The 22,714-nt window shown below is 40.2% G+C and overlaps 2 protein-coding genes across 2 annotated transcripts; one reads left to right on the forward strand and one right to left on the reverse strand.

The window, feature by feature from the left end:
* The first annotated feature begins 2,591 nt into the window (after nucleotides 1–2,591).
* On the forward strand, nucleotides 2,592–10,899 carry LOC104909910 (uncharacterized). Its single transcript, XM_010707710.4, has 7 exons — nucleotides 2,592–3,376; nucleotides 4,488–4,577; nucleotides 5,665–5,727; nucleotides 6,333–6,403; nucleotides 7,170–7,333; nucleotides 9,144–9,254; nucleotides 10,696–10,899. Exons 1-7 carry the CDS (start codon nucleotides 3,252–3,254, stop codon nucleotides 10,789–10,791), a joined length of 720 nt encoding a protein of 239 aa, XP_010706012.1. The 5' UTR covers nucleotides 2,592–3,251; the 3' UTR covers nucleotides 10,792–10,899.
* Nucleotides 10,900–11,010: 111 nt separating this feature from the next.
* IRAK1BP1 (interleukin 1 receptor associated kinase 1 binding protein 1) lies at nucleotides 11,011–20,697 on the reverse strand. Its single transcript, XM_085217751.1, has 4 exons — nucleotides 20,321–20,697; nucleotides 15,950–16,015; nucleotides 11,881–12,011; nucleotides 11,011–11,342 (listed from the first exon to the last, which is right to left on the reverse strand). The coding sequence occupies exons 1-4, from the start codon at nucleotides 20,606–20,608 to the stop codon at nucleotides 11,072–11,074; spliced, it is 756 nt and encodes a 251-aa protein (XP_085073877.1). The 5' UTR covers nucleotides 20,609–20,697; the 3' UTR covers nucleotides 11,011–11,071.
* Between the last annotated feature and the right edge of the window lie 2,017 nt (nucleotides 20,698–22,714).

Here is a 22,714-nt window from a genome sequence, read left to right on the forward strand (position 1 = left end):
ATGGCAAATTCTTCTTGTATTGTTTCCCCCAAGCTTTTTACTGTTTAGGGGGAAAGAAAGGGTGGAAGAAAATGTTTTCTAATATTTGAAAAAATACAAATTCAATCCAGGCAACAAAAGGGTTGACTTCAACTCCTATCAATGCCAAGAACACATAAAGAGAACACATAAAGACATGATGCTGAGAGGATAATAATAAAAAAAAACTAAGAATACCTTTCACCACATTACTTATCATTCACAAAAAAGAAGTGTGGATTTACACTTCTTTCCCAATACCTGATGCCCCGTGGATCAAGTCACAGCCATATTTTTTCATTTTTACCAGAAGCCAACAAAACCCAATTTGTCCCATTGCAAGAGCCATGTGCCTGCTCCTTAGGGGAAGAGGTATGTATATGTATGTATACCAATGTATTTGTATGGAGAGACTTTGCCCTTGCACAGATAACATTTCCAACGCTAGGGAGGAATGTGCTGTCTAGAAGGAAATGGTCTTTATTCAAGTAATAGGAAGAGTCACCTGAACCTCTCAATCCCTTCTTCCTTAAAGAGTTTCTTCATATCCAGCCAGCTTATTTAGATGCTGAAACCAACATTCACAGCTGCCTGAGAACCAAGCATCCACCTGGAAAACATTTCAGACAAAAACTGGGCCTTTCTACCCCTCTTTCTCTTCCTTCCTGTTATTCCCAGTTGCTTTTGATGCTGGAAGTGAGGATCCTAGAAGAAGCATATTTGCATTTTCCTCTTCAGGTCCTGATCTCATCCCTCTGTTAGAGCAACGTAGGGAATAAGCAGGCATTTTCTTCTGCTGAATTGGCCACAGGCTGTGATTCCTCTGTGATAAGCTTATTCCTAAGTACCTTCAAAAAGCTTAATGCTATGTTCCCCTTATAATGGCATTTTAATTGTGTGGAAGAATAATGGTTTTATTATCTAACCGAAGCTAGTTATGCTATATTTTATTTATAGAGAAACAGCTTCCTTTGTTGTTTTAAAAACATTCTCTTTAGATTACATTAGTATTTCCAATCTAGATTGGTATTTATTTGAGGTTTTAATGGGGCAGACGTCCATGCTGCACAGGCTGACATCCATCTGCAGACAAAACCCCAGGACTGCCCATTCAGTTCCCACATAATTTGTTTGCCTTGAAGCTGCTGTTGTAGCTTTTGCCAGCCTCTGGTCATCTTTGTACAGCCTTTCTAATGTGGGCAGACCCCAGAGCAAGGAAGAACTCTGAGGAGGCCCTGAGGATGGGGAGGGAAGAACATTGAGGGGTAATACAAGCTATGGAGAGGTGAAAGAAGCAGTGCCAACCCCTGACATGTTTTTCCTTAGCTGCCTGCATAGCCAAGGCACAGGAATTCAAAGCATTTTCTTCACTAGAAAGATGGATTACTCTTGTTTGACTGCATGCCCCAGGATGCTGAATGTAAGCCTAATATGCTTGCTTTTCTCAATTACCTTTTATGGGCCCTAGGCTCAAATTTGTTGCCCAAGGAAATGCAATCCAGACCCAGCAACAAAGCAAGGTGTTCTGACCAGCAGTGTGATATGCAGAAAAGGCGATGCTGCTCCTCTGCTCTGTCCAGCAGCAACTCTTCATGACTTTTCCCTGTCTGTAGAAGGGACACAATTACTCGTTAGCTGTCTAACAACACTGTATGTTGGCTGGAATTTATAATATGCGTTGCTGATTTTGTACATGATAGAATGCAGAAGAGCTTTCTGCCCATATCGTCAAATGGTTTTGTTCTTGTATTTTTTGCCTTATGTCAGAGACCATTGCCACTTGTAGCACATGCCTGCAGGAAAAAAAGTGCTTTTTGTAGTTTTATATTTATTTGGAAAGTGTAGATATCGGTGCTACTCACTGAAGTGACAAAGAGGTGACTCCTTCAGCAGCTGTGGCCTCAGTGCGAGCAGACCCGGCCTGGTAGAGGCTAGGGTGAAGTCTGATGGATATCCTGACAGATGAGGAGGAGTCTTTGGCTTCATTTATGCATTCATCCACTCTTGACAGAGCTGCCCATCACAGAGTGCTCAGAACTGCCAGGAGGATGGTCCCAGGCAAGCTGCATTACAAGTGTGTGTTACATCCTGATTTTTTTTTGCATAATATTCAAACCAGGGGACTTCCATCGGGCTTCTGTTTGTGACAGGGAAATGGACTTGTTCACCTTTCTGGAAGAACACTGAAATCTGTGCTCAGGGGAGCAGCGTGGATTTACTCAAAAGGAAGCTGTGAGAATAAGATGCAACTCTTTCTGTTCTCCTTTCATAGATTAGGGGTTAGCGGTGCCATTCACCCTGGGGCCACAGAGTGAAGAGGCAGTCCTCAGCTGTGCCTCAGGGCGGCTGGAGCAGAGCAGAAACGCGTGCTGACGGCTGCTGAGGTACCTGGGGGTGGGCAGGTGTTTGGGGCTGCAGGGCCTGTCTGATGTCCGGGCAGTATCAGTTACAGTGACACCCATCATTTTGTAACCAGTGTGGAGGGGTGACTGTGGTGTTGGTGTGTTTTCAGCAGGACGAGGGGAAATGGTTTCAAGTTGAGAGAGGGAAGATTTAGGTTGGATGTCAGGGGAAGTTCTTTACAGAGAGAGGGGTGAGGTGCTGGAACAGGCTGCCCAGAGAGGCTGTGGATGCCCCATCTGTGGAGGTGTTCAAGGTCAGATTGGATGGGGCCCTGGGCAGCCTGGTCTAGTATTAAATGGGGAGCTTGGTGGCTCTGCATGCGGCAGGGGGGTTGGAGATTCATGATCCTTGAGGTGCCTTCCAACCCAGGCCATTCTGTGATTCTGTGCTTCCAGGCCGTGGTGTGACCATGGCCTGTGTTACTCTTACCTTGGGGTAATGCTTCTGGTCTGAAGGAGACATTCTTGGAGAAAAATCCCTCCATTCTGCACATACGATACTGCATCTAAATGGCTTTTTCTGAAGCCATCGATCTGATGTGTCAAATGTGTTTAATGCATTTAATTACTCTATTTCAGTCTTCTATTAGTTTCTATAGATGCTCTCAAATTTAATGTAGCGAAACCTAATTTACATTTGTGTGTACAGTTTGTATATTATCCTGTGGAATAACAAAGCAATCCACAGGGAACTTTTAAGCTCTATACAGCTAGGCAGGCTGCATGTTACCTTATTTATCTTTTTTTTTTTTCCCCCTTTTTTTTTTTTTTTTTTTTCCTCTTTTCTAGATAAGAGAGCAGGGAAGCCTGTTTAAAGGACTCCTTGTTGGGATGCCTCACATCAGTGCAGCTGCAGCCCTGCAGATCTGCGCGCTGCTGGCTGCGCTTCCTGCACAGTATTACATATCCCGGTGGTATGGAGCAGACTCTGCTCAGAGCATCCGAATGACAAAAAGGTGGTACATCTCTCATTCCATATGCTATTTATAAGAGAGTTCTCTTGACGTTCCCAGTGAATCTTTGTCCTGGAAAGGGAGAGTTTGCGTGGGACGCTGCCTATTCCTATACATTCACATCAAACCTAAGATATTTTTATTGCTTAATGTGACTGTATTAAAGAGACTTTCAGCATCTGAGTGACAACTCTTACTATCTTCATGTAAAAATCGGTGTATAATCTTCCTGCATGGCTGCATCTCATTCTGCTTTTGGATGTTTCAATCTAATTCCAATCTATACGAATCTCTCCTTTAAAAATGGAGAAATGCAACATTTGAATAGTAAGACAATTTCTAACTTTCCATTACCTTTTGATACTTATTCTTAAAATAGTTTTTCTTGCACAGTATGACTCATTATGGAATCTTAAGTAACAGGAATTCTTACATCACATATTAACTTACGAAAGTCATAGTGATAGAGCTAGGCAAATGGTGCTGTTTTGTTCATGAGTTAAGAGTTTATATATTGACAGTGTCACAGGTACATTTACTTAAACTCAAGGTGGACAATAGCGCAGCAGATTCAAGTTTTTAATTGTAGTAACAATTGCCAATGTTGGCATCTTGAACATGTACCATGCAAAAGGAGTTGGGGGGTAAGGATCCAGATTTAAAACAAGTTGAAGTCAACTGCTAACAATTTAAGTGCATGAAGAACTTTTTGGCTATTTTTTAACAGTCCTTCAGTGATGTGCACCATTTTTAAAATGCCTTGTGCTCAGTATTCCAAAGTTACAGTTGAAACAGCAGAATCTGATGCAATTTAGCAACGCCTGTGGCCTGACTACAGAAAAAAAGCTGCTTTGCCATGACAGGTGGCATTTTCCAAAATTTATATACGGTTTACTGGCACAAGTGATGATTGAAAGGGTATTTATTTGCAGTTAGATATGAATCTTGAGGAGAACTTGTTCCTTGTCGTGGACTTTTTTTTTTCCTGTTCGCTGCAAAAGCGAAACCTTTAAGTTTAGATATATATATATATGTAAATGTTAATATATTTGTAAACATTAAAATCCTCTGGAAGGCTTTTAAAACATTGTGGTGTTATTTTTTACTACTGAAGGTTAATTGCCTGTGGGAGCAGCTTTACGAAATCTTACTTGAGCCTGGACCTGTGGGCAGATCGTTTGAAGCTGTGGCTATCAGAGGCGAGGTACAGTGTTACGTACTGTCTGCATCTTTCAAACACAGCCTATTTTTAACAGGAGGTTATGCTGCAGGAGTGAAATGAGTAACAGAGGAGAAATGGCTCTCATTTTCTTGTTGAGACTGATTTGTGGCTTTGCACCAGTTTTAAGAAAACCGTTGCGTGTCTTTTACACAAATGTGCAATTTGAGCTCTATGTGAAGCTAGACATAATTCATGGCAGTAATTCTGTATGTGTTATCCACTTCTTTAAATTGATCTGTATCAAAGACTACTGGATTAACTGCGTTAATGTTTGCACGATAAGATCTACAACAATGAGATGGGTATCTTATGCTATACATGGTGGCCCTAGAAAATGCAGATGGGAAATCTGCGGGTTTAGGATTAAAACTTGGTTATTGGATACATGTAGATGAAGTGATCTAGGAAAAAAAAAAAAAGATTGTATTCATTTACAAATATGCCAGGTCAGTTTAAGGCAATTATTGAATGGATTTGTTCAGGGAGGTTAAAGGGCTCCTTTGTGAGACATAACCCTTGTGAAGTAGAAATACTAAAGGTTCTACACTGCCTAGATCTTTGAGGTCCTTTATAATTGATTCATGTACAGTGGTCCAGGTGCTAAGGAGTACTTCTGAACTGTGGAAAATTCGGACTTATTTTTGCCCCCAGGAAAGTGTAGCAGAGTGACATACAAAAGGAAACTGTGCTGCTCTCAGTTTCACTGTAAATTGCTTTTCAACTTTGCAGAGAGTGTCAGTTGTGTGTAAAGAGAAAACCTTAAAACACCAAAAGATCAGTCGATGATTTGTATATTTTTTGGAGCAGCTTGTGTCTTCTGAATATCTTATCACTAAAAAAAAATTGGATATCCTAAAAATCTTGAGATATTTATGACATTCCAAACCCTCCTTAGCAGTTGCTGCTTTCAACAACACAGTCTGACAAGTCAGGTTATTTGCCCCTTCCTGCTTCTGTTAAAAGGTTGTCAACCTTAAGCCTTCCAACAGGTGAGAGTTAACCTAAGATTTAGAAAAATGTAGAATATATAGTTTGCACAGTTGTGGAACCTTCTTTTGCTTTCTCTCAGGCAGGGTGAAGGGAGTAAGGCGGAAAGAGCAAAGCTGGTGAACATCGTAGAAGAGGAAAAAAGGTAGGATAAATGCTAGTTCTTCGGCACCAGCAGGTTCCTGGGTGCTGTGGATGCCTGCCATGGGCAGGGTTGCCCAAATTATTTTTTTTCATAGATTGCTCCTATTATATTTTGAGCAGAAGAATTATTTGATAGTCTACACTCTGACCCCCCCAAAAAGTTGAGTTCCCCCCCTTTAAACTCAGCTTAGCACAAACAAGCTATATTTACTATAGCCTTAAGCTGTGGCTCGTTGCTGACATCTTGTACAAATCACAGTTAAGCAATCTTTAAGTTTTCACAGTAGAATTTGCAAATCAGAATAATATCAAGCTCACTTATAGAAAGTAAATGGGTTTTCTCTGAAATAAAAATTCTAATGTAGCTGTGGAGCTACGTATCCAAGGAAGTTATATTTTTTTATCCTCTTGGAAAAAATTCCTTTTCTTTGAAGTAAAATTCTTATACTGTTTGAGCTTCAAATTATGAGGAATTTTGAGCCAAAGGCTTTGTAGCATTCCTTTATTCAGACAAAGGCTTAAAGTAATAATCAGAAAGCTGATTATCCTAAAACTCAGTTTCTAAATAACTTGTTTGAATGTTTGGTTATTCATTTTACATTTTAGGAATTGGTACTATGGAGGAAAGAAAATTGAAAGTGCCAACAATGAAGCAGAAAACCGTTCTTATTTTGCAGGTATTGAAGTCTTTGCAGTTTTTTTGGATTTTGCTGGTGATAATGTGTTCTAAGTTTTTCTGTGGTGTATGTCTATACTTGTAACTTTTTCCTGGTTCTCCCTAAACACTGATACCATTCAGTAAGCAAAACAGAACATATAAAACTGAGGCCTTTCCACCTTGAGTTGTGCAGTGTTATCGATGCACCACATATATATGTCTGTTTTATTGAACAGATCTGAGTGTATTTTGTATTGATGTATGAGATAATGGTGTAGCTTACACTTGATTCAAATGAATACATTCAAATCAACTTTAAAAGAGGAAAAAGAAGCCATTGATTATTTTGCTCTGGCAAAAAAATTCCCACAGTAGATGGAATAGAAACATTCCATGACCCAAACTGAAAAAAAAAATAATGATAAAATTAGTTATTGTGTGTAACATTGTAAAATGTTGAATATAAAGGTGAAGCTGAACAGTAACTGTCAATACATATGTATGCTTATGCTTTCCAAAACACTTTTAAGACTTCTATGTAATCTCAGAAGAGACACAAATAGAAAATGGCTTTCCTTATTGATTGCTGCTTTGTCAAATATCGTAGTAATACTCCTGGGGAAAAAAACAAACAAACAAACCTGGTTCCTTGCTAACTTTTGCTTATAAATCTAACCGTCAATTCTCTTCTGGTAGAAGTCAGAAGAATGTGAATGTCTGGGTAAATGCTTAATGTGCTTCATAAAACACTTCTTCTCACTAACTCTCTTTCTTTATTAAATTAGCGTCATCTCATGTTCACAGCCCAAAGCCTGAATCTATCCAGTTCAGTGTGGGACAGGTGATAGTTCACAAAAGATTTGGTTATTCGGGAGTCATTGTTGGATGGGACAGGAGAGCTAAAGCTCCAGAAGAATGGCTGCAATACAAATATCCTCCAGAAAAACAGGTTTGGCTGAATTAAATTCCTGTTTTATGAATACAGACACAGAATAACTCTGTTTAAAAACAAGAAAATCTCAAACACTGCTTCAGACTTCCTAGCTCCTTCCTAATGGCAGAGCTTTGCTTTTGCAGCATTGATTGGTTAAACTTTGCTGGCCAGGGTTGTGCTTGACATTTCTTGATTTAAAATTACAAACACAGTGTTGTATTTAAAATAGCAGTGTCAACCTGAAATGTTAAATTTCTCATGACGTGTCACTAAAATTGAAAAGTTTCTTCTGGTATTCTAGAGTAGATATAATTGGTAATATCTTCACCTCATCTAAGAAATGCAAGTAAGCCTTTGTGTTTAATCAGTTTCAGATTGGAAGCTATGCTTCTGAGGATCTGGACAGTTGAAATGTGTATCTATTTAACAGTGAATTTTTATTAGAATTCTTGAAGCTTTTGAAATTCTGTAGCGTAAGTCTGTGTTGTATTTGAAAATCAGATGCTAAATGTTCGTTGACAGTGCTGGCCTGATAATGTAGTGCAGGATACTTGGAGGTTGGCCACTGCCATGCTGCCTAAGTGGCAGGAAGGCACTCATCAGTAAGCCAGAGAGGACTGAAAATGAGAAAAAATGAGAAACTGTCTGTAGATGAGAATTCGTATTCAGCTGGGAGCAGACATTCAGCGTTGTTGTGTTCATTTTGTCCCTTCCCTGCTGTAATTTTATCCATCTGCTACTCATCCTTGGCTTCTAAAACATCTGCATTCTTGCTCTTCACCCTTCTCTTTTTGTCCCCTCAATGGTATTGTTACCAACTACACACCCATGTATTTTCCATCAGGCATTGTGATTTGTTATAAGCATCTGTTCTCCCAGTGACCTTGTGTTCATATTATGGTTTTAATTTCAGTAGTGAAAGTGTAGTTTATGTGTTGTGTTTTGTTTTTTTTTTTATTATTATTTTTTATTTGCCCTTGCTTTTTCATGTTTTGTGCCCCTGCTATGCAAAATGTCTTCTGACCATTACAAGGCAACTATTAAGCTTGGTTGTTGCAAATCTACAGTGAATATTAGCCAAGCTTTGAGCCCATCCTTTTTGTGCCTTTCTCTACCTTGCATCTATTACCACATTGTTGAGTGGAGGCCACTGCCTGTCACATGGATCAATACTAACTGCTGCATAAACTCCATTTATCTGCCTATATTCATCCATCACTGTTTTGTGTTTAGCCTGTGAGTTACTTTAGGCGGGAACATTTATGGACAGTAGTCAGCACAGTGGGAGCCTGACCAGTAACTGGGGTTTGTAGGCACTACAAAAATAACAGTAAGCGACATTTCCTTCTTGGCCAGAGGATTTTTATATATTGCTGTATATACAAGTTGCTGTAGCTTTATTCATGAGTGGACACTGAGGTTGTTGGAGGTGCTCTGAATTTGACCCTCTCTCTGGTGTTCTCTGTCAACAGTTATGAAGGTAGAAAGACAGATTGTCATGGGACATATATACAGAAAGCAGGCCCCAAGAGATATTCTAAGTCATTTATCTTGAAAGATGCGTGGAAGAAAATGATATTTAAAATCTTGGCTCTTAAAATGAAAAATATATATATATGCCAAGAAGAACCTCACTGCATTTTGATTGTTTTATATTTAGTTTTCCAAATTGATGTTGGTGTAAATCACAAAAAGTAAACTTCCCATATGTATATATTGAGTGGTTTTAGGTTCTTTAAGTCTATTGAAAGTTAACGGATTATATAATGTAAACTTTAGTCACCATCTCCTCTTGAAGCTTTTTATTTTCCTTCTGTTTTTACAGGATGTAAAAGATACCCCTCACTATCGAATTCTAATTAACAATGCAAGTGGACTTGGCAAATCTACAGCTTACGTTCCTGAGGAAGAGATAACAGTTATTGTGGGATTACAGGTAGTATTTATTTTTATTTAGTTGCAACTTGTTTGTTACTCTCTGTGTTTAAAAGTTGGCTGACCTTCGGCTTAATAGAAACTATTTATTTTACAAAGGTAGTGAAACTAATAGAGAAAGCAGACATGCAAACTACTGCCAAATGTGTTTTCAGAAGGTGATAAATAACTCAAACAAATTACTGTCTACTTAAAAGTATCCAACTACCAAGGCGGTTTCTTTCTTTTGTTTGTTAGGCTTTTTTTTTTTTTTTTTCCTGAAGTCTTTTAGCAACTTGGCTTTGGTTATGTACAAGCTGTTGCAGACATGGACTTTTATTTTAGAATTTAACTAACCCATCAATGTTGGACAAATCATTTAATTCCTTTCTACTGAATCCAGCCAAGTATGTTGGTTTCTCAATTCAACCCTGAAAAATCTGCATTTCAAAAAGCTTCTGCTTACTCACTGCCTAGACTGAATAATATCTCCCTTCTTTAATTGCAAGACTCTGCTAACCTATAATTCTGTTTTGTATATCATGGTCTTGGTAGTTTTTGATTTCTAGCTTACAAAAGATGCACCTGGTTCTTGAACTAGCCAGAAACCAGTAACAAAAAAATTGTGTTAGCCAGCAATACAAAACAGTTAACATGCCTGAACTCAGGAGTAGGAACTAAAGGAGCAGGAATGCAGATGAGTGTCATCAGTATTTAAAATTGGGTTCTGACCACACAGACTTGTGTCTAAAAAAGAACTTTTGTTATGCCAGTCAGTGACATTTATAGCCCGTGGGAAGAAACAAATACCTCACCATAAATATTTACCTAATGAAATCCAGTTATCAGAGGCTTAGTCTTCCCACAGATTATTAAGGAAGATAATCTAGATGCTTGCCAATCTAGATTTCTAGTTGAAAACCATCAAGTTGAAATTAATAGGTAGTCATGCCTATACCTATGGAACTATGAGGGGGATAGAACTAGGTGATCTTTAAGGTCCCTTCCAACCTAAGCCAGTCTATGATTTTGTGAAAGATCATCAACTTTGTGTGTCTTCACCATTTCCCTGACTGCTTTAGCGTTCCTGCTGCCTGCCTGGTTGAATTAGATAACTGATCCAGCCAAAAAAAACTAACAGGAAGCTGTACCAGTGACAAATGAGTGGAAACTACTTCAATTAGAAACAGTGTTGTGTTAGAAAATCAAGCCCAGTTAAATCTAGCAAGTGATACCTCAAGAGATTTGTTCGTTTGTAGAGCCCTTGATGATCTGTGAAAGCCACTGTTCCGATTGCATAAACTGTATTAAAGTGTGTGGAAAATCCCACTGAAAGTATATCTGTGTACATTATGAATTTAGACTAATCAGGAGTTTTCAAAAAAGCTAATTTAAATCATCCAAGTATCAGTTTGTATTTACTGCTAACTCTGGTGCTAATTCAACTTGAAATATTTTCTCAGGTACACCACCCTGATGTTAAAGTCTATTTCTGTGGATATGACGGATCAAAGTATATTTTGCAGCCGTGGTTGAGAGACATCTATCCTCATGACTGAAGCATTCAAGTATTTGTACATAAAATGTACATCTGGACAACATATTTCCTTCATAAACTTGAGCAAATAGACACCAAGATAAAAACTAATGCATGGTTGGGTTTTTTTTTTCGTATGATGGAGTAAAGCATTCCTAAGTGTGTTTTATTTTGAAGGATTCATTTCATTAGAAGTGAACAACTGGTAGGTTGCAGAGCAGAAAAAAATGAAACATTTAAGTTTTATATTTATTAAGAAAGCATAAAAATTTATTAAGAAAGCAAGTATGATTTGAAAATTTTTAGAGCAACTTGTTTCTTCTGTTTTCTTTTCCCTTTATCTCAAACACAGCAAACACTCTACAAGATGCATAAGCGGTAGCATTCTGGATTCTTTCCTGCAGCGTCAGTGAGTCTGGGGTGTTAGATAGGTGACTGTCTATGTGGCCTCCCCATTCTTTTGTTTCTTCTTCTTTTATTAATAAAGGCTTTCCCAATGACTGGCCAAACAGCCGACACACTTCTTGAGCTTTCTGCCGTGTGTTTCCAACAGCAGAGACACATACTCTACGGCTGAGAGGTAGAAAAAGCAGCACAATAATAAGCAAAGCCAACTCGTACAAACAGCAAGACTAAAATAGCAAGATGATAAGCAAGGAGCATGTTTTGATTCTAAGTAAGCACTGCACTTGGCTCATGTCAGAGCACATCAGTAGCTGAAAGCACTGCAAATTGGTAAAGGTACTTAGAATTATCAACATCTGGTAACATATTTGTACCTTCACGAATAAATTCAAGTAACACATGCTGATGTAACCTAAGTCAAATTGTGTTGACCTAATATCTGCAGTAGGTTATACTTCCAATGGAAATCAGTGAGAAAACATTTATCATATTCTGCCTTTGCGCAGGGGCACTGTAGAAAGAACAAGATTCATCCTCCAAAGCTGAAAAGCATTAAGTTATATTTAGACCAAATGCTAAAACCTGAAACACAAATTTGCTTATGTATTAAGGAATCTATTTTCTCCCATTACGAACTGTAGAAATTAAGTATGCATATTAAATATTATCTGAGGCTGTAAAATTTATGGCATAAGAGAAAACTTACCGAAGGGTGTCTATGGCTTCTGGCGTGTGGTAGAAATGAGGCGGGCTGATGGTAACAGAAGTTCCTAACTTTTCAATAAGTAGATTGCAAACATTCTGCATTTTTCCAAAATCAGTGAATATAATACAGACCTGGGAGTGAACATAGACATCAGACAAGTAATTTTTTTTTGTTTTCTCCAATGATTCAACATGTCTAATTAAGTCAACATGAAGACAGATAGCTACAAACTAACTAAATGTGCTAATCCTGTATATAACAGAAACGTTGGCTAAGTTGGAATACTTACATACCCGTACAGATGATGAGCTGTTTGCTTTGCAACAGAAGGAAACTCATAAAATGATTTAAAACTGAGGATTAAGAAAATTCTCTTTTGGGAGGAAGCATGGCATTCTTGGTATGCAGACAATTTGAAAAATGAACACATGCTATTTGGGACACATGATTAGATGCATCTTAGCTCTTCTCTTTTAAATTTAAACTTAGATTACTAGATGTTAATTATGCAGAAGCCCAAGCACAATGATGTGGAAAACATTGTGCATGAAGGAAAATTACATTTTAATTTCATGCATTACGTTCAAGAAATCTAAACTAAGAGAAGAAAATAAGCCTAGTCCAGTCTAGTTTGCAGTGGGCTCCAAACATTGTGGTGGGTGAACAAATTCATTCCAGAGGCTAAAAAGACCATGGCATTTCAGTTTTGGATTAAATACAATTTAAGCATTTATCTGCCTGTAGCTTTGGCAATAAGAAGCATTAAATATAGATACATAAGGAATTAAAGTGTTTTCCCAAGTGCTACAAAGCAAGCATTGCTATCAGCCTGGATTCAGAGCCCTACAGCCTTCTCTGCAGGAGAGCAGTTGTGAGCACTGAAGTAATGATGCCCAGCTGCTGAAATGTTCAGCAAGCAGAAATCCCAGCTCTCAAAATCTTTCTTTAGGACCAAATCCTCATCTTCACCTAGCAGTACACTGCTCTGATCACCAAGTCAGGGTTAACACCTCCCTGACTCTTTCTGGACAGCAATAAAGCTTCAGCAGTTGGGGACAAAGAAAGTTGTACAGGAATTTCCACTGCTGACCCACGTGAAATACAGAACACATTCTCCATGCAATCCATGCAGCCTATCCCAGGGTAGGCATAGCTATGGAAATCCAAACTACTGCACATCAGCTGTACTGCAGTAACTTCCTATGGGCATGCCACACATTTACCTGGTGGTAAAGATCATCTAAGTGAGTTGAATCTTTCAGTGAGAGTGGGCTACTTCATCTACAGGGTAAGGTAAAAATGGATACTGACAATTATCACAGCAATTAATGCACTAATTTTGTTGCTCCTGTTAGCCTCCCTCACACACCTTATCCTGGCTCGAATCTTTGTACTGGCTCAGTCCTTACGAAACTGAGCCACAGCTCAGCTTAGGGCCTTAAAAACTGGCCAAGATCAAGTGACAGGGTAATTACACCTTCTATGATGACAAATCGTGTCCGTTGTGCAAAAGTGCACCAAGAATGCACATGCATTTGATTTATATACCCTTTATGCATAAATTGGTGGCTGGATTACTTTTGGGAGGTGCAGCACCAACCTGAACTAAGACCAAAGATGAGACTAAAGCTAGATTTCTTTCTTCAGTGAGAGCTCTTGACATACTCATGTATTTTCTTGTGTTGCTTTCCAAGAAAATGGTTCTAATAGCATTTTGTGGAAGTTGGTCTCACTATGATATAGTCTCACTATGAGGACTGACATAGTGTCTTCCAGATTGCTATCAACGTTTACAAGATTAGCTCCCTCAAGGGCACGAAGCAGAAGAATGATCAAGCAAAAGAACAGTGGGTCTTAAGTAAGAGATAAGCAACTCAGTCTGGGGTGGCTTTCGGCACTCAGGAAATCTATTGTTAATAAAGCAGCATGTAATCAGGTACTCTTGGGAGCAGAAAAACACTGAGCAATACTGAATTTTGTTATTTCCCAGCTTTCACTTAAATTATTTAGGCCTACACTCACTAATTTCGACTTGAATTTAAAGAGGATATTTGAGCAATAAAATGCAAAACGGGCTTTTGATTTCTTTAATAAAATTATGATAAAGATTAAGAAGTGTGAAAACATAGGGTAGACAAAACCATTACGGACACACGGTAAGATTTGGGTAAGGCTGTAAAGGACAAATTGTGGTTTATGAAAAGGCAAGTATATTAAGATGTGCACAAGAACTACCTAATCTTCATCCCATTTGATCAGCACGCAATAAATGAACTATTATTATAAGATATCATAAAGCTTTGTGATCTCTTAAAACTTCATTCTTCTGCATGTTTTCCTTCGCTAAAGAATGAATTAGAGTTGCAGTTGAAAGTGTATCTTAATTATACCTTAAAATAGTTATTTGTCTGGAAATTTCTTAAGCCTTCTGAAAATTGTTACAGTAGACAAATGGTAAAAAGTTTAAAGAATGAAACAATGCATGACTTTCTGTGATTTGATATATAACAAACACGATGGCAAACTCTTTAGTACAGAAGACAATGTTATTAATTTTAAATTCATTTATATTGCTGAAGTAGTACAGCACACTGGTCAATGGAGCTTCAGCAGTTCATGAAGCTGCACTAACAAAAGAAGTGCTTACATAAAAGGAGAGGCAAAGAGAAATGAATCTCTGCATTAGGAGCCACAACACTGCTACATAAGCATTTGGTGTAGCCAGCAGCAGCAGCACTGCAGGTAGGCAGATTTTAATGTTCTGGTTCCCAGGCACTGTGCAACCATAGAACTTCAGAACAACAATTACAGCTGGTCCAAACTGACTGAATACTTAATCTGTGTAAATTGCTTTTCACTTATAATCTTGACTGAAAATTAATGGTAGGAAAAGGACGGTGATTGGTTAAGTTACCACATAAGACTGAAGTTGTAGGCCTAAGTTTGAAGCTTTCATGAAAGTTGTAATCTAAACTATGAAATTAAAGTCGTTCAGTAGATGACAATGATGATATCATCTTACATAGCCAAGGACTCATTTCCAAAATTCAAATTTTGTTCTCCAGACATTCAATTTTTTGTATATTTGTTGTTGTTAGGAGAATATACCTTAAACAAGGGAACTGAAGAGGCTGAGCTCTGTTTTAGGGGATTGTGAACAGCAGCTCTATAAAAATGCTATCATTTTATTGTGTACTTCTGTGTTTATTTTGTAAGAACCAGTTAAGTTGCTTTGTAGTGAATGAAGGGATAAAAGCTGAAAAGGTTCATAGACTAAAAATACATAAAATCCCTTAGGGAATACTTTCAGCGTAGCATTTACTTCTCCCAGTGGTATGAATGTGGAAAAATACACCCCCTTGAGCTGATTCTGAAGTAAATGGGATTATTCCCATAATATTTGACTTTCACACAGTGCTTTTACCTGCAAAATTCAAAGTGAATTACTTAGGAAACAATTAGCTTTGCTTTACTTGCAGCAGGCTGATGGCAGAGTCATGTAGAACAGACTAAAGTCCAAGTGCTGTTCAGCTGTGGCTTAAACGAGTCTAGATTAGGACTGCTGTGCCACTGTTGTCCCCCATCCATTCTTGTCCTCTGCCTTGCACTGCCTTCAGTTCACAGAGCTAAAACACTGAAAAAATAACCACTTTTTTCCTGGATTAGCTTTTAATTGGAGCAGCTTTCTGAATCAACCTATTACCTAACTACCTATGTAAAACTCCTTGCGGAAGGAGGGCAAGAACATCCAGGGGTAAAGGAGGAGTAAAAGGTTTGCTCACACCACCACAGGACGACAGCCCTGGAGTCCTAGCACAAAGCAGTCTCTTCTGTAGCATTACAGCTTAATATGAGAAGAAAAAAAATTCTTTCCATGTTACAGAAGTTTTGTATGCAACAGAAGACTGCAACCAAATAATGCTTTTAAACTGTAGTCCTTCCTTAGTTTCTTTGGACTATGTTGCTTTTCCTGCAGAGAATACCTACTCCTTATTACAAGAACAGACAGTAGGTAAATTTTGCATTGGTCCTTGCTCCACTGTTTGGTTTCGTTAGGATGAATACATACCTCTGCTTCCATCTGGTAAGTGTCCTCTACTCTGCTAAAATCCTCTGTTACAGTCATATTTTCTTCCTAAAATGAGATACAATAATCTTAAAAGGCAGAAATGAAGGGTCTGTTGGAAATGTATGTACACTGTGCTCAGTAGAAGTTGAACGGTTTTGGCTTATTACTTATAACCTAGCAACAGAAGTTGGGAATTTTCCATGCAAATCTCTTCAGTTAAAGCTGGATGTTAAAGATTCCTTGATGTTATTTAAAGTAAATCACACAGCAGCGCCATAAGTTAATTCTGCTGCTATCCACCTGAAGGGAGGAATGAGGTCTTGAAAGCAACGGCTAGCTAGAAGCTCTGTGTATCAGCATGTAACTGTCAATCCATCTAATACAAAACAAAAACAAAAACAGGAGATTTCAGCTGTTTTCAGAAAGCTAGCATATGGAAAGTACTCTTCAGATTTTAAGATATTTCAACCACAGCAGCTCATGGCAGATGATTTAAACAATGCCTAATCAGTGGTTATTCAGTAGGAAGGAAACCCTTAACAGAGGCTATTCCAATCTGACATTCTGCAGTAATAGCAGCTATATTATTCAATGTGATGGCTGTACAGAGCACTAGAAAAACCTTATCAGTAAGATATTAAACTCAGGTACAGAGTAACTCTGGCTACATCTGAATACCCGGCCAGCTTGCTGGTGGCCTAACATTTCTTTCGTCCACTACCTTCTTTGGTAAACAGTTTGGGTGAACAGTTTACTGTAAACACAGTTACCTACAACAAAGCTAAGCCTTCCAAATTACTGAAAATGCTTTTATTATTAATCCTAATTCCATAGGAACAAATAATACTTGCTTTCAGGGTTGATGCATTTCAGAAGATGCTCTGTGTCAGAATATTTCCTACACTGAACTCAAGTGTTCACTTCTATTGAATAGCATGCATAATTTTTTTTAGAAATAACATTAATCGTGAGAAGCATTTTCCTTCTAAAATATGAAATGGAAATGAGACCCATAATTATAATTGCACAGCACGTACAAGAAACAAATTCTGACTGTTCAGTGCTATGATTGATAAGCAGTGCTGAAATACAAGCACAACCATCCTTGTTTTTGGAAAATCTCTCCTAGCAAGAGCAAGGACCAGGCACAGTAAATTCCTAGGAGCTGTATTTCCCCTTTTTTACAGTCATAGGTTTGAGGTAATTGGGAAGTGTGGCCAGCTGCAGTTCAGTAAAGGATCATAGAATCATAGAGTCCTTAGAGTTGGAAGGGACCTTTAAAGGTCTTCTAGTCCAACTCCTCTGCAATGAACAGAAAATGAATTCCTTTACTCCTTTTATTCATGAAATGGAGTAAATCTTTCTACTTTTAGCAGACTCAAGTTCCACAGGAAAGCTTTCTTTTCTTATAGGAATAACCACACATAGAACTCCTATTTTACAGAAATAACCACACTGTAATAGAACTTGAGAGTAAAAAGAAAAAGTGTTTTTTTTTTTTTTTTTTTGCACCCCATTCTTTAATCCCTTTTAAAAAATTCTGTTTCCCCTGAAGGAATTCATCTTCTACATCTTTTGTTTGTGTTTTGGTCTTGCACTCACCCCGTTGCCGTATGTTTAAGGGCAGTGCCATCGTGTGGTCCTAGGCACTAGTGCAAGATCAATGCGATCGGGAGGGAAAGATCCTCTTGTGCCATCTATTGTAACATTTCCCTCACAGCTAATTTTTTTATCTCACTGGATTTGACAGAAGCTGCATGAGTTCCTGGAGATAAATGGAAGACATAATTGCTGAAGTCATAACAATGTGGCCTCTTGCAATACATCTTCTGTGAGACATTTTGTTCCCTTTTAGTAGGGTGTTCTATCTTCAGACAAGGAAACAGAACAGACAGGTTGGTGATCACAGAATTTTAAGTTGGAATATGGGGTTTGACCACATCAAAAGCAAAAGGCTTTTTTTTTTTTTTTTCCCATACTGCTTATGTCTACTGTTTATATTTTGGCTGCAGAACTCTGTTCATTTGATCACAATAGCCACAAGGGAAGAACAGTTTTCTCTGTGCCCTAGGAAAAGTTACACTTTCAATGCCTCAGGTATCCTGGACTTCTGCAATCGTTTTCTTCAAGCAAATGTCAGGATATTTTGAGGATATTTCTTAGAATACACAGTAGTCTTAAAAATCTTAAGGAGTCTTATGGAGGTTTCTACACCTCTTAATCAAGGATGCATTGAAACTGGAAAGCTGTAAATAAGTGAGCAAAATTTCACAATTTTTTCTCCACTGACTGTATGGATGTGCATCCATAACTGTGGTTCCTGGATAACTAGCTCCAAATATGGAGAATGTTGCAGGTATATCCAAGGACATACCCTAGCATGGATAAATCCCAAGCCAGAGCGTGCTGAATACTGTCTGTGAATGGTTTGTTTGTTTTGTTAAACAACACTCACTCCAAAGCCTCAGATAACTGGCCCAAGTACCAGCACTGCTGTTTTTACACAAGATGGCCAATGACAATTGTTAGATGCAGTGATTAAAGAAAATGAGTGTCACTGTCACACACCACTCCCCAGGTATTTTCTAAGTTGTGAATATTAAACAGCATGCTTCTACAGAAAGAGAAAAATGTTCCTTTTAAACAGCTGGGCTCAGCAAGAGATTGCTTTCCTTACTGACTGTTCTTTCCCTGCAGCTCCCTAAGCAGATTTTGTGCTCTGGAGTATATCCTTATAGCACACTATAAATAAATTCTACTACGTGCACCTAATTCTGATTAAATTTCTTTGTAAATATACATGGAAATTAGGTGCAGCCCCAGGCACCATGACAAGCTGCTAACACAAGCTCCTGCTGCTGCACAGGTTACATACTCCTGATCTCACAGGCTTCCTACAAGAGCAGTATGAAGGGTTAAGGAAATGGATCCACGGATTAATAAATAAGTAAATATATAGACTAACCTGCTATTTCTAAAGGGGCCTTCTATAACCTTGAAAGAAACAGAGCCATATGGAGAATGTGAAGAGTCTAGAATGCTATTAACGTTAGGAAACGTTGAGAACAAACTGCCAGCAGTTATTAGTCAACAGAAAAGGCAAATGATTGCTGCAGCAGTAGTGACTGAAAATTGGATAGAACAAAGTAATAAAAATGACACCATAGGGAACTACCCTCTAAAAAAAACCAACAAACACAACTTGTTGTTCTCTGGAGCTAACACATTGCTAACACTGAGAAGCCCAGAACTTCCGCAGCATGTCACAGTCTCTCTAATCAGCAGAGAGAAGGAACACTTCCATCCTCCAACACTGAAATAGCAACAGAGTCCTGAGAAATTACTGTAATAACTCACGGACTGCTCAGCTTTCAGGGTAAAATCAGCCTCTTTTCTACCCGCTTACACCATCACTGTGATTATTTTCTCTAGCTTGCAGTAATGTGCACAGCACCTCAAAAGCGCTCTCACTCACTTAGCACAGCTCACTCCTTTCATGTGTCATCCGACATAGAATCATAGAACGGCCTGGGTTGAAAAGGACCACAGTGATCATCTAGTTTCAACCCCCTGTTGTGGGCAGGGTCACCAACCATTAGACCAGGCTGCCCAGAGCCACATCCAGCCTGGCTATGAAGTCGATGTTTCATGCAATCCTGTTTCTATCAGACTTGGTCAAAATCGGAAATCAGGCACTCAAACCACTGCAAGGGCATCTGCAACTATTTTTTTCTGATTTTTTCCCAGGCTGAAGCACTATTTGATTGCACCCAGGGTGAAAACACCCCACAGTCTGACAGCTCCCCGTGGCGATGGGTACAAAGCTTGTAATGAATGCATAAATTGCCTTGTCTTCCCACATTCCCCTGACAATCCACCAGATTAAGTCCCTATTAATGCACATGAGAGAAATCAAAGACACTCAGCCGATAATCCCCCCCGTTTCTGGCTGAACAAGCCATGCTGTTGGCAAATGAATGCTCCTCCCGGTTGTCACCAGTGTGAGCAGGGCTCACGGGATGTGACAGAAACACACGTTGCCACCTCCTAACTGAAAAACACGGGTGACAGATGCAGCCCACCGCAGCCTGCATGCCTCCGTGCCATCCAGTCCCACAGCTGCAGTACGACCGTTCCCTGAATCAGGACTGAGAAGGCCCTTCTTATCATCTCCCGCTGCTTTATGCGATAACGCGCGAAAAACGCGCGCGGCGGAACTGCAAGGAGGGAGGGAATCAGAGCGAAGAAAAGGCGTTACATGCAACACTATGCTTTCACCACGCCCAACACGCGGCTCGCTGCACAGCCCGCACCGCGGCACTGCGCCGAGGCGTCCCGCGGGCTGACACGGGGCTCCGGGCCGCCGCTCACCGGGACGCCGCGCTGCCGGGCGCTCTGTGCGATGTACTCCAGCCTGCGGGACACGCTGCTCCGCGCCGCGCCGGCCACCCCCTTCCGGCTGCCCAGCCGCAGCGACACCCGCGCACGGTCCGGGACGGCGCTCAGCTCCGCACTGCCGCTCACGTGGACTTGCCGGCCGGACGGCGCGGGGAGGCCGCAGCCGCCACCCGCCGGGAGCGGGGCTGGGACTGAGGCTGGAGCTGGAACGGGGCAGAGCTCGGCGAAAACGCGCGCGGGAGGCGGCGCGGGCAGCGCCATCCGGGCGAGCCCCTCGCGGCACCATAGCAACCAGCGCTCCCGCTGCACCCTGGGTGGCGCCGGACGTGACGCCCCAGCGCCATCGCTGCGGTCTCGGTCTCTGCCGAACTCTCGCGAGAGCTGCTGCGCGTCCCGCCGTGTCGCGTAGTGGGGCGGTCGCTCCTTCGCCGGCTGGTCTGCCGTGACAGCTGATCGGGCGGTGGTGGAGAGTGAGAATCTTCTGAGGGAATGTTGCCCTGTTTCTGTCTTTTTTCACCTCTTATTATATATTCGCGGTATAGTAGAACCTGGAGTAGAGCAACCTGAGGGGTACGTGCCATGAGGAAGAGCTCCAGGGTTGAGCTCTTCTTGTTTGACTCTCTCTGTACATGGAAGCCTGGGTTCTGCAGTGCTGTTGTGCCTCTTCTGTCACAGACCAGCCCTACCCCCTGCTGCTGCTTCTTAGTGCAGGGGTCTTGTGTTGGCTTTGCAGGCAAAGGCGTCCCCTCACTCTTTTTCCCCACACTGAACAGCCCCAGTTCCTTCAGTCTCTCCTCGTACAGCATATTCTCCAAGCCTTGTTGCCCTTCTTGGGACTGCTCCAGCACCTCAATGTCCCTTCCGTACTGAGGTGCCCAAAACTGAGCACAGTACTCGAGGTGAGGCCTCACCAGTACTGAGTACAGGGGCAGATGACACCCCTAGTCCTGCTCACCACACCATTTCTGATACAAGCCAGGATGCCATTGGCCTCCTGCACTGAGCATGCATTAAGCTATTTCTCCCTAGATGCGGAATTTCCCCTTGCTGACCTTCATGAAGCTCCTTTCAACCCAGCTCTCCAGCCTAACCAAATAACTATGAAATAATCTGCTCAGTAGGTAAATAGGGAGCAGTGGATGTGTTCACTGTGACTTTAACAAATTTTTCAAAACTGTAAAATCGATGAAGTTCAGACAAGGTAGGTGGACCAGTGATGCGGACCGAAAAATGACTGAGCCCCCATGCTCAGAGAGTTGTGATCAGCAGCACAAAATTCATCTGGAGACCAGTCACCAGGGTGCTCCAGAGACTGAAGCCAGTACTATTCAGCATCTTTATTTATAACCTGGTGATGAGAAATAGGGCACCCTCAGCAAATTTGCTTGGGATACAAACCTGGGAGAAGTGGCTGACAGAGCAGAGTGGTGGGCTGCCAGGGAGAGATATCTGGACAGGCTGGAGAAGTGCCTGGAGAAGACAGGAACCTCATGTAATTCAACAAGGGCAAATGGCAGTTGTTGCAACTGAGGAAGAATAACCAGTACAGTCTGGGGGTGGCTGGCTGAAAAGCATCTTTAGAGGAAAGGATTTGGAGATACTGGTGGACATCAAGTTGAACATAAGCTGGTGTTTGCCCTTGAAGCAAAGAAGACCGAACAGTATCCAGGGCTGTTTTAGGAAAAGTTTGAGGAAGGTAATCCTCAGAATGTTGTTGAACTACAGTCTCAATCTTCTGTAGGCTTTCCATATCTTAACTAATTTTCACTCAAGGCAGATGCCAAAAAAGTGAAGATATTTGTTGAAATTCTAAAATTCAATTTATTTTAATAAATTCAAATTATTTTAATGAGCTAACCCAGCGTTTCATAGGTGTATCCAGCTAGTATTCACCTGTAGGTCTGGTCTCATTTGTTACAGAATTTCTGAGGTATGTTGTTACTGTGTACATATGTGATACATTTTATTTTGATTACTTTAAATCTGGATATTTAAATCAGGTATAGAGGCTGAAAGCTAACAGTGCTGTATGTTTTTGTAAAAGGCCTTGTAACCTTCATAATTTGTGTCAGAATATATTCCTGATATGATACAGAGAAATATTGCTATACTCTTCTAGATGGAAACATGTCGTGTAAAGACATCGAGACCTGATTTTATTTTACATGTCAGATGCAGGTTCATTGGAAGTGGCAGGAAAGGAAATATGAAGGGAATTGAAGTTCTCTCTTTTTTTTCCTTATTAATCTTCTTGATATATACATCATGTCCTGTCATTAGAAAGAGTCTGGACAGATTGCCTGTCCCATTGTTAATATCACATCTGCCTTAAGAAGTGTCAATGACTTTTGCATGCCTCGTGACTTC

This window comes from Meleagris gallopavo, chromosome 2 (assembly GCF_905368555.1).
Source record: "Meleagris gallopavo chromosome 2, MGAL_WU_HG_1.1, whole genome shotgun sequence".
NCBI classification, from domain to species: Eukaryota; Metazoa; Chordata; class Aves; order Galliformes; family Phasianidae; genus Meleagris; species Meleagris gallopavo.

Coding starts and splice junctions, on each gene's coding strand:
- LOC104909910 (XM_010707710.4), top strand. CDS start 3,252: ATGCCTCACATCAGTGCAGCTGCAGCCCTGCAGATCTGCGCGCTGCTG. Junction 3,377..4,487: donor AGCATCCGAATGACAAAAAG/GTGGTACATCTC, acceptor TTACTACTGAAG/GTTAATTGCCTGTGGGAGCA. Junction 9,255..10,695: donor CAGTTATTGTGGGATTACAG/GTAGTATTTATT, acceptor ATATTTTCTCAG/GTACACCACCCTGATGTTAA.
- IRAK1BP1 (XM_085217751.1), bottom strand. CDS start 20,608: ATGGCGCTGCCCGCGCCGCCTCCCGCGCGCGTTTTCGCCGAGCTCTGC. Junction 12,012..15,949: donor CTTACCAGATGGAAGCAGAG/GTATGTATTCAT, acceptor GTTCACTCCCAG/GTCTGTATTATATTCACTGA. Junction 11,343..11,880: donor GAAGCCATAGACACCCTTCG/GTAAGTTTTCTC, acceptor TCTACCTCTCAG/CCGTAGAGTATGTGTCTCTG.